Below are 18,346 nucleotides of genomic sequence, written 5' to 3' on the forward strand. Positions count from 1 at the left end.
ACACCCACAAAAAGCTAGCTGCTTAATAAACAAATTCTGCCAAATTGCAAAGTACAGGACGACACGTAAAAGTGAGTCACGTTTCTATCCACCAGCAATGAATACTCTGAAAAGGAAATTAAGAAAACAATTCCATTCAGAATAGCAGCTAAAAGAATTAAATACCTAGGAACAAATTTAAATGAGAAGGTGAAAGACTTGTATGGTGAAAACTACAAAACACTAATGAAGAAATTAAAGAAAGCACAAATGGAAGACAGCAGGCTCATGAAGCCCGAGGTTTCACATGTAAGACGTCCCTACTGCGTATAGTGATCTACAAATTCAGTACAAAATCCCTATCAAAATGCCAGTCGTATTTTTTGCAGAAATGAAAAAGATGATCCTCAAATTTGTATAGAATTGCAAGGGCCCCAAGACTTTTTTTGAGACAGAGTCTGGAAACTGTCGCCTGGGTGGAGTGCAGTGGCGCGATCTCGGCTCACTGCAACCTCCGCCTCTTGGGTTCACACGGTTCTCCTGCCTCAGACTCCCGAGTAGCTGGGATTACAGGCACGTGCCACATCCAGCTAATTGTTTGTATTTTTGTAGAGACACGGTTTCACTATGTTGGCCAGACTGCTGTCGAATTCCTGACCTTGTGATCTGCCCGCCTTGGCCTCCTAAAATGCTGGGATTACAGGCATGAATCACCGTGCCCAGCCCCCAAAAATTTTTTTTGAAAAAAAAAAAAAATGGAAGAACCAAGTTAGAATACTCATACTCTCTGATTTCAAAACTTATTATGAAGCTACAGTAATCAGTGTGGTAGAGACATAAGAAATGACCTTGAGAGTGTGGAACTGAGGTCCAGAAAGAAACCCATATAATCGTGGCCCTTTGATTTTCAGCCAGAGTTCCAAGACGCTGGTTGAAAATGGGGAAAAAATAATGTATTCAATGAATGGTGCTGACACAACTGTGTATCTACATGCAAAAGAATGAAGTTAGACCCCTACCCCACACCACATACAAAAGTGAATAAAAATGGATCAGCAACCTAAACACAAGCCCTGAAACCATCACATTCTTAGGAGAAAACACTGGGGTAAACCTTCATGGCTTTGCATGTGGCAATGGATTCTTAAATATGACACTGAGCATAAGCAACAAAAGAAAACAGAGGTAAACAGTATAATAATAGATAATGGATCAAAAGATAAATAGATACAATGAAAATTAAAACTACAATGAGATAATGGTTCACATCTACCAGATGGCTACAATAATAATGTAAAAAATAGAAAAGAACAAGCGTTGGTGAGGCTGTGGGGAAACTGCACCCTGTGGGCTGCTGGTGGGAATGGAAATGGTGCAGCTGCTGTGGAACGGGCTGGTGGTTTGTCAAAAAATCCCACAGAACGATGATAGAATCTTGAAATTCCACTCTGAGGTATATGAAAAAAAAATGAAAAGAGATAGATACACACAAAACTTGTAAACACATGTTCATAGCAACACTCTCCACAAAAGCCAAAAGACAGAAAAAGTCCAAATGTCTATCAACAGATGAACAGACAAGCTGTGGTCTATCCACACAATGGAGTGCTATAAGTGCTATACAGCCACGAAGAGACACCTCGCAGATGTGACAGATGCTGCCACGCAGGTGAGGTTCACAAACATTTACGCTTCGTGAAAGAAATCAGACACGAAAACCTACGTATGGTGCGACTCCACTGACGAGAAATGCCCAGAACACTAACTCCATAGAGAGAGAAAGCAGATGAGTGGTTGCTTGGGGCAGGGGAGGGTGGAATGTGGACAAACGGCTTCGCTGGTCAGGCATTTTTATGGTGAAAATGATCTGAGCTAGAAAGAGTTGCTGGTTGCACACACTGTGAATGTGCTGACCTCCACTGAACTGCTTAAAATTTTATGTTGTGTAAATTTTACTTCGCTAAATTCTTTTAAAAGGTTAGTTCTAGTACCTTGTGGAAATTGTGCTTTTTTTTCTCATTTGTTGGAACTGTTGCTCTCCTTGCACTTACTACTCGCTCCCCAGCAGTAATCTTTCCAAAACAACCCCTTCCCTATGCTTTTCTTTTTAAACGCTGTCTTTTGTGGAGAGGGTACCTTTGTCTCGGAGGCACGAGTGGTCACTGTGACTCTCTGGGTTGTAGCCATGGAATACTACAGCTCTAGGCACGTGAGTATTCACCTAAGGACTAAATGTTCACTCCTGTGTCCAGTGCGGTCCTACAGGCTGACTAAATGCTTGTTCCTATGAGGTCTTCTTTAATCTTTCTAAACAATCCATAGAGAAAACTCAGGGATCTCTGAACTCAGTGGGGTTCACTGCCTAATAATTTGGGCACTTGTACAAAACAATTCCTTAAGATACTACATGACTGTTTTGCTAAAATAATGCATATTGTAGATGCAATTTCTATTTCCTGGTGACATCTTTGAGTATAAACACAACTTGAAGATAATTTCATTGAATATATTTCCTTAAGAAATTTGACAAAAAATTGAAATTCATTCTTTTTTCCTTATTTCTAGAACAATCTCCCTCTCACGTCAGAATCGACTGATAGTTGACATTTATCGAGCAGTTTCTGCGCTCCACATACTCTCCAGGCACACTGCAAAGCTGTTACCACTCAAGCTTGGCGGTGATTAAGGTGAGGATCAGGGCCCTCCCCTCCCTCTCACTGGGGAAACCAAAGGTAGGCCTGGGCCAGTGTGATTGCACAGCCTGAATCCCAAACCACTGTGACCGCAACGACCACATCACACCATGAGTCCCACGTCTCGTTCTACTGTCTACGTTCTCCTGGTTAGGGACCAGGAGCTTTCAGAAACTCATTCCAATCCCCTGATGTTCCACTGAAGAAAAGCATGCAGGGAAGTATGTCACTACCTAAAGGCAAGTGACAACTTCAGGTTAGTTTCCACCAAACCAACCTCCTGAGGGTTGGTTTGCTGAAAACTCTAAACCCTGAGGGAGTGGGGTCATCGCCGACAGCAGATACTACAGAGGTGGATGGTCCCCTCTACTGGACACTAGAGGGGTAGGTGGTCCCCTGCACTAGACACTAGAGGGGTGGGTGGTCCCCTTCACTAGACAGTAGAGAGGTAGGTGGTCCCCTCCACTAGACAGTAGAGAGGTGGGTGGTCCCCTCCACTAGACAGTAGAGAGGTGGGTGGTCCCCTCCACTAGATAGCATAGAGGTGGGTGGTCCCCTCCACACTAGACACTAGAGAGGTAGGTGGTCCCCTCCACTAGACACTAGGGGGGTGGGTGGCCTCTCCACTAGACACTAGGGGGGTGGGTGGTCCCCTCCACTAGGCACTAGAGGGGTGGGTGGTCCTGTCCACTAGACAGTAGAGGGGTGGTGGTGTCCTCCACTAGACAGTAGAGAAGTGGGTGGTCCCCTCCACTAGACAGTAGAGAGGTGGGTGGTCCCTTACACTGGATACTAGAGGGGTGGGTGGTCCCCTCCACTGGACACTAGAGGGGTGGGTAATCCCCTCCACTAGACACTAGACGGGTGGTCCCCTCCAGTAGACACTAGACGGGTGGGTCATCCCCTCCACTAGTCATTAGATGGTGGGTCATTTTTATTCTTGATTGTCTCTGCAATGTTGTTCGAGTGAAAAGCCCGGAAGGAGAGTCCACAGCACAGGCTCTGCCCGTCTGTGCAGCCACAGAAGACAAATTTGTCTTAGAATGGGACTGGGAAGGGAGAGAAACTGGGCTTTCCTAGAGAGGAGGGACGGATGTTTGCTGAGAACCACAGGGGCAGGGGATGAAGTGATTGGCAATGCTCCTGGGGAGACGGTGTGTAAAGTGGGCTCCGACTGTCGTATGCAGACCCTCCTCAGGGCCATAGGGGCTTTGGGCTGACAGTGAAGGCAGGTGACGTGGAAAGCCCTCTCAAGGAGAGGCGTACCAGAGTGGAGGGGCACAGGGTGGGTGTGAGCAGGCTCAGCTTCTTCAGCATTTTGCTACCTGGCTCACTGCAGCCACTCTAGCGCAGAACCCCACGTTAATTCACGTCCAGGCTGTGTCAGCCTCAGAAACATAAGCAGTTTTAACATGGAAAAGAAATTCACCACAAATTCACCTGACTTTGTCAGGGAAAATTCTGTAAGATCAATCTAAAAGTATTCAAAAGCTTTGACTCTGAAAATCCGGGTATCATGAAGTAGGCAGCTTTCCATTCAGGAACATTCTGCTAAAGCATGGTGACGTAAGTGAAGAGCGGCTGTGTTTCCTTTTAAAACCATGTGCACACCTGTTTTTAAGTTGGACCCTATGGTACTGAGAGGTGGGCGGGGCACACATAATCCCTGCAAACAATGGACAGACTGAATTCAGAGATGCTGGGCTACTGGCCCAAAGGACACAGTTGGTGGAGGGTGGACGTGTGCATTTTCAAGATCTCAAGCCTGACACTGGGGCACAAGGGCGGGGGCCTGGGCCTATTACCCACTTCACAGACACCTGCCCACAAGGCCCCCGAATGGTAAAAGAAAATGGTGGGTACCTTCTGCTCACTAGAGCCCAGATTCCCAGGCCCAGGACCAACTCCTTCAGAACAGAACGTGCCACCTCCCAACCCCCTCCAGCCCCGCCACCCACTCATCCCAGTCTTCTCCTCTTCGCTCTCCCCCTGCTCAGAAGCATGCTGGGTTCTCAGGTCAAACAAAGTCTGAAGCTCCGTCTTCAACAATATAGTGGAAGAAGGGAGCCCCTCACCACACACATGGCACCCGAAACCTTGGCTGGACCCATCAGCACCGGCCCATCCACAGGAAGTACCTGCCCTGCCAGGCGTGGGAGGACCCAGGTGGGGACCAGAACCGCTGCCCCAGGGCACAGAGGCACTGATGCTGCCTCAGCCAGGAGAGGCACCAGAATTTCAGGGCCCTTGAGGGGAGAAGCAGAACCAGAGCCCCGAGTTTGGCCAAAACCTAGCTTTGCGGCTTCTTGGCAGTGAGACGCTGGGCAGGCACTGAAGCCTCAATTTCCACCATGTGTAGAACGAGTAGTCCCACCTTGGAGGTCTGAGGTTAGGGTTAGGAGGCTCTAGATGGCCTGACTTCTGTTCAAACGAAAAGAGAGGACAAACTCATTCTGTTTAGAAGAGGGAGGAGCGGTGTCTGAGCTGGACTCAAACGACTTCCCACGAAAATCTCTGAGATCTGGGCACGTAGGGCCTCCCGCCTGGCTGGATGAAACAGCCTGTGAACACAGGTCTCAGAGAGCCTTGGGGCAAATTATTTCCTCAGCCCAGCATTTTTGGGATACTTTACAAGTAATGAAGAATTTCTGTGAGACCACCAGCCAGCTTGAGAGCTAGCCAGTGTCACAGATCCCACAAAGGCGATGTCAGACTAGACCAACCCACCCACCAGAAAGGCCTGCAGGGTCCCCTCTACCAGCATAAAAGATGAGAGGCCTCCCACTAACACGGGGGACCTGGCACCCTGCCCTACCAGCAGGCTGCAAGTTCAGAGGCCTGTGCACTCCCAGCCCAGGCCACACCTGCATTTACACACCAGATGCTGGACACACAGTGCAATAAAAACCCGGTAACTCCTCAGAAGCAGAAGTGAGTTTGCACCCACTTCTCGGTGGGGGTCACCAAGGACTGCTGTCCAGTGGGTTATGATCCCATCAAGAACGTAACTGCTGGATCTCTCACAGAATCTCAGAAATGTCAGCCTCCTAAAGCTCTCTCAAGTTCCTCCTGACCCAGAGAACATGGAATTTTGTGAATTCGAGGCAGGCTGCGGGAAACTGAAAGCTTAAACTCACCTTTGTCCATTTTACACGAAGATTTACAGTACATCTCTTGACAGGAAGCTGAGAAACCTACCTTCCCAGGCATCTTGAATCCGGGCCCACGCCTACGGGTCAGCTAGAAGTATCAATTACGCACCGTTTAGACGGTGTTTAACTTAATTTTTAATTATGTGTTTTAAATCTTAATTAGACACCTAGACTTACCAACTAAACTTTTAAGCAAAAGTGCTGCTGGGTAGCAGGAGTAGACGGTAATTACCACACCTCAACCACGCTTTGGCTTCCCGCGAAACATGGAAACACCCAATATACTGAAAAACCTGAAAACAGCTTTATCGCGCTGTCCCAAACCTGTTGTCTTGTTTTACCAGGAAATGTTTCTTACTTAATTCAACTGGCATGGCCACACGAAAGTCAGCCGTGGTATTTTTAAGTAAAAATTCTTTGTTTCCGGCGCCACAGTTCACGGATTGGTCCCACCGGTTAATTTAGCAACTCAGTTTTGGGGAAGAGATTTCACAGAACTCCCCCGTCCCGAGAGCGATTTCTCCTCCCAAGCACTCAGGAGGCCGCAAGGAAAAGGGGGCCTGGAAAAGTTCCCTCCGCTCCTGCAGCAGCCGCGGGCAGGTCCCAGGACCAGCGCCAGGACCCCCAGCGCGCCCCGACCCACCCCACCCCGTACCCGCCCGCGCCCCCACCCCGCGCCCCCACCTGCCCTACCCCCACCCACCCCACGCCCCCACTCACCCCAGAGCCCTTACCTACCCTCCTCCAGTGCCCTCCCGCGCCCCACCCCCCTACCCCACACCCCGGCACCCACCCCGCGCCCCCACTCACCCCGGGGCCCTTACCCACCCTCCTCCAGCGCCCTCCCACGCCCCCACCCCCCTACCCCCACCCCGGCGCCCACCCCGCGCCCCCACTCACCCCTGCGCCCGGGCTGCCTCCGCCGCCTTCGGCGCTGAGACCCATTGCTGACGCTTTCCGTGAACTCCGCGGGGTCCCGCTGCGCACTGGGCCGGGGACGCCACGGCCGCCTCCCAGCGCTGTGTTCGGGTAAGAGGGGGCGGGGCCGGGGTCCCCCGGAGGCTCCGCGGGTTGGGCCTGGGCGGGGCGTCTCCCTGTACGAGGCCAGACCCCACCTGGGCGGCTCCTCCAGCGCGGGCGCCAGCGGCTGCTTTTGTCCTCTCGGGACTCAGGGACCTGCCATCTTGTGGCTGCCGCGCCGCACCGGCCTCCGCGGGTTTAGACGCCGGGCCCTGGTTTCCCACAACGAAGACGCACGAGTCGGAACCCTCCAGGGCAGGGGATCTGACCCGCGAGTTCTTCCAGTGTCCACGAACGGGCCCGACTTCCCCGGTCCAGGCGGACGGCTCCAGATTTCCGCGGCTGGGGACGGCGCAGACCCTCCTCCCGTCCCAGGGCCGCTGTGGGAACTCGGCCTCCCCGCCTTGTCGGGAGGATGAAGGGCTTTGGCGAAGGCGAACTCCCTCGCACCCCTCCCCCCACGCAGGTGCCTGGGGTGTCTGGCCTCTGAACAGGCTTTTCCCGAATATGCAGTTTTAATGCCGTGGTCTACAAAGTGCCTCCCCAAAGTCCCTTTCCTGCCCGTTAGTCCAGGAAGGCCACGTGTAGGGTTCTTGCTCTGGGCACCAGCTTCCTGCTGGGAAATCAGCTAGTCAAGATCTCATAGAGTCTGCCCCATCCAGAAGGTCCTCACATGCACCCACCAACATCTAGAAACCTCCCCTCCACGTCTTGTCTCTCATGCCCACCCTGCACCATCCCAAAAACTGCGGTACAGATGTGCTCATTTACAGATCATGCTCCGTTTTTTCACAGGTTACAGAGTGGATGAAGGTCAGGGAGACCGGGGAGGCTTCCTCCTATGGAACATGCAGCCTCCCTAGAATCCCCGTCTACACCCTCCTGGAATCCCCATCTACTCCTCCCTGGAATCCCTGTCTACCCCTCCCTGAAATGTCTGTCTAGGCCACTCTTCAGTCTCTGCCTGTCTAGGCCTCCCTGGAACCTCTGTTTGTGTCCCCCTTGAGTCTTCGTCTATACCTGTGTTCTCACTGTTCCCTGCCCTGCTCACCTGCTCTGCTTCCTAGAACCTCCAGCCCCATCCCTGAGCCCAGCACGGAGCTGACCTGTCCCTGCCCTCTGTGCTGGGCATCTGTCCCTGTCCCTCTGTGGCCAGCCCCTACCTGAGGCCCCAAAACTCCTGCCTCAACCTCCTCCCACCCCCTCTCCCCGTGACAGTACTGCCCACGGTGCTGTCCAGGATGGGAGCCACCTTATAAGCTTGTGTGGTCCCACAGCTCCTGCCAGAGCAGGACCCAAGAATGCTGGCATGCCTCCAGAATGGACTTCATCCTGTTCCGCACCTCCAGGATGGTCAGGGTGCAGCCCGGAATCTCACTCTCACTGGAGACTTTGGGGCCCATGGTTGGAGCTTGTCCCTGTCACACTCCACTCTGCAGAAAGAAAGTGCAGTGCGTGGGCTTTCTTGGCCCAGAAGTCCTTCATGGGCTTTCTCGGACCTGGTTTCTTCTTTGCTATGGATCCATGGAATTAGGGATGTTTTCTAAGAAGTTTTTCCAAAACACAGACAACCAAGATAGCTTGGTTTATTGGAAAAGCACTTTCACTGGCCAGTCACAGCACAGCCCCCATCTTTGGAGACCTGACATTCTCGTGGAGGGAAATAAACCAGTGGACAGAAAACACAAATCCAGTCAAGGAAGGCCTGTCTGATGGAGATGGCTGAGCAGACACTGAGAGGAAGCTACTTGGGACTTCTTTTTTTTTTTTTGAGACAGAGTTTCACTCTTGTTACTCCAGTCTGGAGTGCAATGGCGTGATCTCGGCTCTCTGCAACCTCCACCTCCCTACCGGGACTTCCAGGCAGAGGAGCCACCTGTGCAAAGGTGCTGTGCTGGGGGCAGATCTGGTGAGCTTATGAGCACAGCGAATGTGGGGACACTCAGAGGGGACAGGGTTGGAAAGGAAGCGACCTGCTCTGACTCATATTTCAGCCAGCTCAGCAAGCCAAACTATGAGGAAGTGGCTGCCTGGTCCTGGTGAAAGTGATGAGGTTGGGTGAAGGGGAGTGGCAGAGGTCGCAGGAAATGGTCCAAGCAGGGCCTGTAAAGGCAGCGGGGGCAGGACTGCTGAAAGGCTGGCCGTGGAGAGAAAGAATCCGAAGAGCATAGAGGCAGACACTGTGAGTTACTGACCACGCCCTGCCACCACTCCTGGAATGCCCTCCAGCATGCAGAAGCTGAAGGCTGCAACACTACATCATGGGACCCCGTGCAGCTGTTGTGCAGATATGCCCAGTTTTGCCAAGAGATGCTCCACATGAGATGTGTAAGGAAAACAGGAGTCGGGCTGGACACAGCACATGGGTGGTGGAGGTGCTTGGTTCTTCCGGGTCCTGTCCCTGGCATTGCTAGTGCTGAGCAGCAGGGGATGGGGGTGGGGTTCCCTAACACAGTCCTAGGGCATGGCTGGGCATTTCTCTAAGTTGCTGTTATTTCTTGCTGTCCTGGCTTCCTGACTCTCCCATAGATGCTACATTCTACCCTGTGGCTTCACACACGCCCTTCACTGCTTAAATCCCCATCTATACCTCCTGGGAATCCCCATCTAGGGGAGTCAGCACAACACAGCAATTCAAGGATTTGGGGCCTGAGCAGCAGGTGGAAGGTGCTGTCCCATACCGAGGTGGGAGGGACTGGAGAAGCATGTCTGGGGGGAAACGTTGAATTCAGATTGAGATGCCTACTGAACATACTGAGTGGACTGACTGCTGTATGAGTCTGGTACTTGGAGTAGTGGTTGCGCTGGAGATGTGGTTCTAGAACCATCTACCACACAGGTGTGTCTAGATGGAGAACTTAGAGTGCGACAGAGGGAGGAGGAACCATGACTGGGCCAGTCACAAGAGTAGACAGCTGTCCTTCACAAACACCTTTAAAAAATTGGAATGGAGAGAATGCTTCCTAACTCACTGTATGAGGTCAGCACTTCTCAGACCCAAAGCCAGATGAAGACATCCTGGAAAAAGAAAACTACACACCAACATCCCTTATGAATACAGATGCAAAACACGTCAAAACAGTGTTAGGAAACAGAATCCAACAGTAGGTTATGAGGACTGTTCACCATGACTGCGTGGGATTGATCCCAGGAACACAGGTGGTTCCACGTAAGGAAATCAGTCAGTGTCATGCTCTGCAGTCGCAGAACAAAGGGAGGAAACCCACGCGATCATCTCAATTGCTGCACAAAAGGCATCTGTAAATCCAATACCCTTTTGGAAAAAAAGCTCTTGGAAAACGAGGATGGGAGAAAATTCCTCAAGGGATACAAAGTATGTATGAAAAACCCATAGCTAACATCATCCTCAGTGGTGAAAGACGGAACATTTCCCCCCAGATCAGGAGGCAGACAAGGGTGCGGATGCTGCCACCTCTGCTCACACAAGTTCCAGCGCAGCAAGAGACAACCCACAAAAATAAACAAATGAAAGGCATTCGAATTGGAAAGGATGAGGTAAACTCTCTGTTCGCAGATGACATGTTCCCATACAGTGAAAATTCCAAAGAATACACAAAATCTGCTAGAGCTAATATAAAAATTCAACAAAGTCACAGGGTACAAGATTAACATGTGAAAACTGGTATTTGTATTTCCATACAACAGCAATGAACAAGATGAAAAGGAAATTTAAAAAGTAATTCAATTGACAACAGCATTCAAAAGAATTAAATACCTAGAAATAAGTTTAACCAAGGGAGCAAAAGATTTATATGCTAAACACTACAAAGTATTGAGGAAGAAATTCAAGAAACAAATTATGGAAAGACATCGCATGTTCACAGACAGAAAGACGATATTGCTAAGACGTAAATACCAAAATGATCTCTAAATTCAATGCAGTCTCTGTCAAAACTGTAATGGCTTTTTGTTTTCTTTTGCAGAAATGAAAACACAGGTCCCCAAATTCACGCAGAATTATAAGGAGCCCCAAATGGCACAAAACAATCTTGGAAAAAGAATAACAAAATTAGACAACTCATACATACTTCCTGAAGTTGAAATTTACTGCATAGCTACAATAATTAGAACAGTACTAGCATCAGGACAGACTTACAGACAAACAGAACAGAAAAGAGAGCCAGGAAAGGAAAGGGAAGGGACGGGAAGGGCAGTGCAGGGCAGCCTGGAAATAAACCCTTAACATGGACAGTGAAATGATTTTTGACAAGGGCACCAAGAACATTCACTGTGCATGGGACAGTCTTCTAGAACAACCAGTGTCCCTGCTAAAACTGGGTACCCTATGCAGAAGAAAACCTTACACCATGTGAAAAATTGACTCAAAATGTATCAGAGACCTAAACTTAAGAGCTAAAATTATAAAACTCTTAAAGAAAACACTGAAGTAAACCTTCATGGCATAGGATTTGGCAACAATTTCATGGATATTAAAGCAAAAGCACTGGAAATGAAGAATTAGATACTGGGTTCCATCAAAATTAAGACCTTTTCTTACACTGAAACACACTCTCTAGAAAGCAAAAAGGCAATCTGCCAGGTGGAGAAAATATCTGCAGATCGTGTATCTGATAATGGCCTAATTTCCAGAATATATGAACTCCTAAAACTCAACAGCAAAGCAAACAACCCAGTTTAAAAATGGGCAAATAGGTTGAATAGACATTTCTGCGAAGAAGATACAAGTTATTGCAGAATAGAAATCAAAACCGTAATCATGCTACTTCACGTCCACTAGAAAGGCTCTGCTAACGTGCTGTTTTCATGGAAAGTGAGTGCTGGCTAGGATGTGGAGAAGCTGGTACCCACAGCTGATGGGAATATAAAACGGTGCAGACTGGAGAAACGTTTGGTGGTGCCTCAAAGAGTTAAGCACAGATGCGCCACAGGACCCAGCAGCTCCACTCCTAGGAGCAGATTCGAAAACACTGAAGGTTAGGACTTGAACAGACACTTTTATAGCAGCGTTGCAGCTACTCACTGCCACGGGACAGAAACAGACCACGTGCCCGGCGAGAGAAGAACGGATGAACCACGTGTTGCTCTGTACACACTGAAATGCCAACACGTGCTACAGCGTCGATAGACCTTGAAAGCCTGTGCTAAAAGAAATCAGGCAGACACGAAAGGACAAATGCATATGATCCCACTTACACAGGGGGACCAGCACAGGCAAATGCGTAGGGAGAGAACGCAGACAGGACCACGGCCTGGGGAAGACAGAGGCAGGGAGCTGTCACCTGGGTACAGAGTTGATGTCGGGGACAGGGAGGGGCTGGGTGCAGACAACATTGTGAATGGATGTTAAATGCCACTAAATGGTACACTCAACAAACGGCGAAAATTGTAGACTGCGTGTGCTCCACCACAAAACAAAACACTAGCGGTGCCCTAACCACCCAATCCTGAATTGTAACTGATTATAAAAAATAATTTGTTATGATGACAGACTTCTAGGTAAATTCTGGTTGCAAAAATCCACCATGTGGACGGACCAACAAAGGCTGTTGCGAGGAGCAGCCAGTGAGGCAGGAAGAGAAGATTCATGTCCCAGGGTCCAACGGGATGGGAGCTGAACTGTTTTAACATGGGGAGAATGGCGAATCTCAGCAATGCGACGGGTCCATCAGGGTGGGAGCTGAGACCGGATTATCAGATTCGGCAACAGAGAGATCACTGTGGCCTGTGGACAGCTGCTCAATAAGAGCGGGGCAGAGCCAATCAGAAAGGGAAGGGGAGGAAGGAGGGGGGAGCGGAGGGGGGAGTGGAGGGGGGAGCGGAAGGAGAGAGAGAGCAGGGGAGGGGGAGAGAGTGTGGGAGAGAGAGAGGGGATCACAGGAAGGGGAGAAAGGAGGGGAGGGGAGGGAGGAGAAAGGAGGGGAGGGGGGGAGAGTGTGGGAGAGAGGGGATCACAGGAGCGGGGAGAGAGGAGGGGAGGGGAGGGAGGAGAAAGGAGGGGAGGGGGGAGGGGGGAAGGGAGGGGGGAGGGAAGGGAGGGGGGGAGAGTGTGGGAGAGAGGGGATCACAGGAGCAGGGAGAGAGGAGGGGAGGGGGGAGGGGGGAGCAGAGGGAGAGAGGGCAGGGGGAGGGGGAGAGAGTGTGGGAGATAGAGAGGGGATCACAGGAGGGGGGAGAGAGGAGGGGAGGGGAGGGGTGGGGGGAGGGAGAGAGAGGGAAGGGGAGGGGGAGAGAATGTGGGAGATAGGGGATCACAGGAGCGGGGAGAGAGGAGGGGAGGGGAGTGGGGCGAGGGGAGACAGACAAAGGCAGGAAGAGGCTGACTTTCTACAAAGGGAGGAATTGCTGCAGCATCTGGAGAAGGAAGTGGGGTATCAAACACCTCCTTCTTGAGCTATGAGTGGGAAGTCTCTTTGTCCTATACTGAGGAATTGTTAGCTACACTTTTCCTGAATATGTGTGGAGTAGATGCTTTAAATTTTTTAATTTCATGAAAAAGAGTAAAAACATGTTTCTGAGTTTGCATCAACATTTTGGCAGACTGGCTTCTGCAGCACTGGTCCGTCCCAGGAGGCTGTGGCCACCCACAGGATGCTCCAGCTCAGAAACGTACCTCCATGCTCCCTGATCCTCCCCACATCACCGCGTGGAGTCAGTGCAGCCTTGGAAATGGCTGTGTGGCGAGGCCTCGCATTGCACACGTGGCACCTGCCCGGTCTGGCCACCCTCACGGACACCGAAGGTGTGCCCACCAGCATCAGCAGTGGAAGAAAAAGGGGTGTTTCAGGGCCAGCCTGTTTTTCTCTGGAGACAAACAGATCCAGAGATGGGATGTGGACTCTGCCATGTGCCGATGCCCCTGCATCCATAACCCCGGGATGGTGGTTGGAGAGGAGGGCCAGGCCCCAATGCCTCTCCTCCAACCACAGGCCTCCCCACGTGCCAGGCACACCTCAGACACAGAACTTTACCCACAGTTCCCTCTGCCCGGCACACACTTCCCGATCCCTGCCAGGCCCCACCCCTCCCTCCGGTGTGGTCTGCTCGTGGCGTCCCTGACCACCCTGCCACGCGGCTGCCTGCCATGCCTCCTTCCTTCCTTGTGACACACCCTGAGTCACTCACACTGACATCCAGTTTATGGTTCTGTGTTTAATACTCTCTCCCACTAGAACAGTAGCCCCTAGAATGGTGCCCAGCACACAGCGGACACCCAATGAAGACTTGCTGAATCAGTGAATATATGATCTTAAAAAGTCTCCTGGTTCCGGAAATACTCATGAATTCATGCAGTATTAGTTGCACGTGGTTACTGCAAAACACTGTGCATTTCTAAATAATTTGTATAACCCTTAAGAGTGACACTTTGTATTCAGCAAACCCCCTCCAGCGACACAGGGGAGGGAGAGGGGAACGAGGACCCTGGTAAACAAGGGTGGGGCCTGATCGCTGGAGGTGAGCTGTTTGTGCCAGGCAGCTCAGAACTTCACCAAAGTGAAACGGGAAAAGAGCCGCGTCTGCCGAGGTTCTGCTCCCACACCTAACGTGTTTTTCCTCCAACTGTTGGCATTTCAAATTTAAACAAATAGGAAATAGGAAAACTGCAAGACCAGTAACATAGAACTTTAAAATAGAAGTTTCTAAAGTGAATTTGCTACCTCTTCTGAGATACAAGCAGGAACTAACCCCTTGATCACTAGCCCTGTAATCATGGAGCACATGAATGAGGTAAAAATAGCTAAAATCAGAAAGTGCCAGCAAAAATCGAGCTATTCTATTTGCAGACCCGTCACCCTCCAGGGAGCTCAGAGGGAGACTCGGCATAGTCTGGCCATATTCATTTCATTCCGCACAAGGTTGCAGCCAGCACAAAGCCAGAGGCAGACCCTCACAGGGGGGCAAACGTTCCACCCTGCCCTGGAATGTGAATTATTTCAGGGCAGCCTCTCTGTGGCTCCACACCAGGCCAGCCAGTGACAGATGGGGAGGGTCAGACACCGCAGTGCTGGACAACCCTGCACTCAGCTGGGCAGACACTGCATGGACTGGGCTTCAACACTGAAGACTCAAAAACCAGAGAGAGGCCCCGTAAGCCGCCTCCCACTTCCACACTAGTTTCCTTGCTGTCCTTCAGTCCAGGTCACCAGCCCTGCCTTAGTGGAGTGCAAGGGAAAGACGCACACGGTGGACCTGAACGAAGGCCACACTCCCTGTTCTGCAGGTCAGGGAACTGGGAGACCAGCCCCACCCTGGGCACTGGCTATTCCCATTTGCCCCAGCCAGCTCCAGCTCCCAGCAGAACTCAGCCAGAGCCTTCTCCCCAGAAGCCTCCCCTGGGCTCCCTGACCAGGCTCTAACCTGCTGCAGCAGGCTATGGGTGGGCAGCACTTGTCACAGTGTAGGTTTGTATGTGACTACTGGGCTTGTCTGGGCAGCATGTGGCTTCCCCTCTAGGGCGTAAGCTCTGGAGGGCAGGATGCTGCTGTGCCCGGAGTGCCAACAGTGCAGTCGGTGATGGTGCAAACACAGCTGCTTTGCAGTGAACTGTGGCCAACACACACAGTGTGCAGCTGTGCTCAGTGGGGAAGCCAGCTGGCCCATCTTCTGGAGGAGCCAGCCATGGTTCCAGGGCCCTGCTGGGGGTTAACAAGGTAAAAGGAGGCCTGGTGGGGAGAGCCACAGCGCCATGTCCCAGGTGCACAGCCGTGGTCAGCAGTGGCCCGTGAAGCCTGGAATGAGGGGTACGGGCTGCCCTACATGCTACCCTGCTGCAGCCGTGGATGCAGGTCTGGGCACTTGTCACATTCGTTCTTGTCCCCGCTGGGCATGACCAGCTTTCTCCAGGAGGGTGGGCTTGGCCAAGAGAAAAAACGGGAGATGGGAAGGCGTCTGAGTGGGACACAGAAAGGGAGGCTGGAGGCAGGAGGTACCCAGTCCTGGAGGAAAATGGTGGATATGTAGGTCTCCAGGGGAAGAACGTGCTGGGCTTCCAAGAAGCGATAGCAACACCGAGGGTCTGCGGGATGTCAGCACTCACCAAGACCTGGTGCCCCCCGCCCTGGCACACATATCACAGGGACCATGTGACAGGGAAAGACTGGACATCCCTGGAGAATCCCAGGAGCCTGCAGCCAGTTCACACACAGTGACAGAAACTTCACTGTAACACGCCCGAGGTGGGAGTTGGATGCGCCGGACACAGGAGCCTCCTTGGGACCCAGGAGCTGAGAACTCGCGAAAGGGACAGAGGAAAGTGTCCTGTGTGCTCTTCCACAAGAACATAATGGTTGTCACTGGCTTTGGATGCCTCTGCAGAGGTTCCCAGATGGGCAAACGTGGTGGGAAGTGAAAGATGGATGAAAAGCAAAATGAGGCAAATATGGGGAGGAAAGACGGATGAGGAAAGGGGACAAGGGGCTGGATGGAGAAGAAAGGCAGAAACAGACTGGAATTGCTTTGAACACTGACCCGGAAGCTGTCAGCACAGGAAGGAGCTCCATGGAGCATGAGGAGGCCAGCGGAAATCCACAGGACCCAGGAATGCCCTCCCATGACACAGCCACGGTGCAATTTCATTGTATGAACAAATGTGAATTATTTATCAGGTGAAAAGAAACCATCAAGGAATGCAGCCATCCCCTCCTGGGATGCCAGAGGGGCAGCATATAGTGAGGAGGGAAGGAAGGTCCACTGAGCCCTGTGAATGCCCCCTGATGCCCGCTGCAGGACAGGGTGGAAGCCCAGTGCCCCCAATATCCTATTAGAAGATGGGGTGAAAGCTGAGTGCCCCCCAAATCCTGAGGATGGAGAGGAAGCCCAGTGCCCTCATAACCTATTAGATGGGGTGAAAGCCAAGTGTCCTCATATCCTATTAGAGGACGGGGTGGAAGCCCAGTACCCTCATACCTTATTAGATGATAGGGTGGAAGCCGAGTGCCCTCAAATCCTATTAGGGGATGGGGTGGGGGGGCCAGTATTTACTCATTTTCTGCTGCAGGTCCAGGCTGTGGTGGGTCGTTGGTGTCAGGGCCAGGAGGGCACTGCCCCCAGGTCACATCCTGCAGGGTTCATCCCCCGCGGATGCCTTCCCCTTTGTATAAGCATCGGTAAACCTGCCCTTTGTGCACAAATCGTCCAGGTCGCCACTGGAATCAACCTACCTCCAGGCACACAATCTGGACTGACTGACAGAGCTGCCTGCACCCCCAACAGCACGGGTCTAGACAGAGAACTGAAAGCACCTCATCTGCAAGTTTCTATCCGCCTAGTCGTAAAAAGGTAAAACGAGCTAAGCATAAACAGGTTAAATTAATTTGAAAATATGTTTTATGTAACCCAACATAACCAAATACCACCATGTCAGCACCTGATCGATATAAAAAGCTATTGTGCACCTTTTTCACGCTGCCCCTGCACGTGCTGCCTGTTATGCGCCTGGTACGTCTCACAGTGGAGCAGCTGCACTGCTCAACAGACTGATCCTGGATGCTGCATGCTGACAGCCTGTCCACTGCCCTAGGCCCAGGCGGCAAGAGCTGCAGAGGGTCCCTTGGGCCAGGTCCCTCTGGCCTTTCCTGCTCTGTGCTCTGCTGGGGTTGTGGGGATCCCACCCTGAACCCCAATCTGGGACAAGCCCAGCCCAACCACCCTCCTTTCCCAGAGAGGTCCTGGCCCCTCAGCTGCTAGCCCCCCGCATCCCTCACAGGCACTGAAGAGCCAGGTCACCGGCACCTGCACGCTGTGAACCTGTCACAGAAATGTGCTCCCGTCTGCCACTCTGAACCAAAGGACAGTTTCACAGCCACTCAGGGCAGAGTGAGCATGTCTACCACAGAGAGTTTTATTTGCAAGATGATCTAATTAATTCCATGAAAACCACTATCATTTGGTAACTGCATCCCACGCTACCTACGGTAACCCTCCTTCCTCTGTCACTACTTCCTTCCAAAATAGTCCCCTCGAACTTCTCGAAGGTTTCTACTCTGCAAGAATACAAAGACCCACAGGAACCACCATTCCTAGGGATTACTGAGCACAAACGGAAGTGGCAGGGTGCCCTGCGCCTTGCCCCTCATGGGAAGGACACACAGAGCACTGCGGGCCGGGCTCTCTGACCTGGAATCACCATCACGGCCTCAATGTCAGACGGGCTGGGCAGGGGCAGGTGTGGCAGCCACCAACTGGTTCTCCTCCTCAGGCCTCTGTTTCAGAGGACTGGAGACTCACAAGACATGGCAGCCTTGAAAGGAAAGGCCTTGCGCACTGTGAGGCCGCACCTATACTCAGAAGGAAAGGATCTCGGGATGGGGTGAAGAACACACCCTAACCCTAACCGCCCCACCCCAAACCCTGCTCAGCCTGGCTCCCTGCCTGCCCCTGTGGGCACACCTGGGACTACACAGAGGAGCAGGGCCTGCTGTGCTCTTGTCGGGGTGGCAGGACCCCAGGTGTGCTGCTGTGCTTCCTTCTTTCTCTGCTAACCCCAGGCGGGTCCCTCCAGGTTCACCCTCACTCGTTTCACTC

General features: G+C 51.8%; 1 protein-coding gene and 1 long non-coding RNA gene across 2 annotated transcripts in view; one reads left to right on the top strand and one right to left on the bottom strand.

Annotated features, from left to right (window-relative positions):
• The window catches only part of PLEKHG4B (pleckstrin homology and RhoGEF domain containing G4B), a 93,075-nt gene extending 86,220 nt beyond the window's left edge, over nucleotides 1–6,855 (bottom strand). Inside the window, 1 exon segment of the mRNA XM_035291877.3 lies at nucleotides 6,725–6,855. Within this exon segment, the coding sequence (XP_035147768.3) occupies nucleotides 6,725–6,769 (45 nt within the window). The 5' untranslated portion in view covers nucleotides 6,770–6,855.
• Nucleotides 6,784–12,306, top strand: LOC144581495 (uncharacterized). Its single transcript, XR_013532377.1, has 2 exons — nucleotides 6,784–6,853; nucleotides 7,640–12,306. It is a non-coding gene; the product is annotated as an uncharacterized LOC144581495 (long non-coding RNA).
• Nucleotides 12,307–18,346: the final 6,040 nt, after the last annotated feature.

This window comes from Callithrix jacchus, chromosome 2, assembly GCF_049354715.1.
Source record: "Callithrix jacchus isolate 240 chromosome 2, calJac240_pri, whole genome shotgun sequence".
Classification (NCBI taxonomy): domain Eukaryota; kingdom Metazoa; phylum Chordata; class Mammalia; order Primates; family Cebidae; genus Callithrix; species Callithrix jacchus.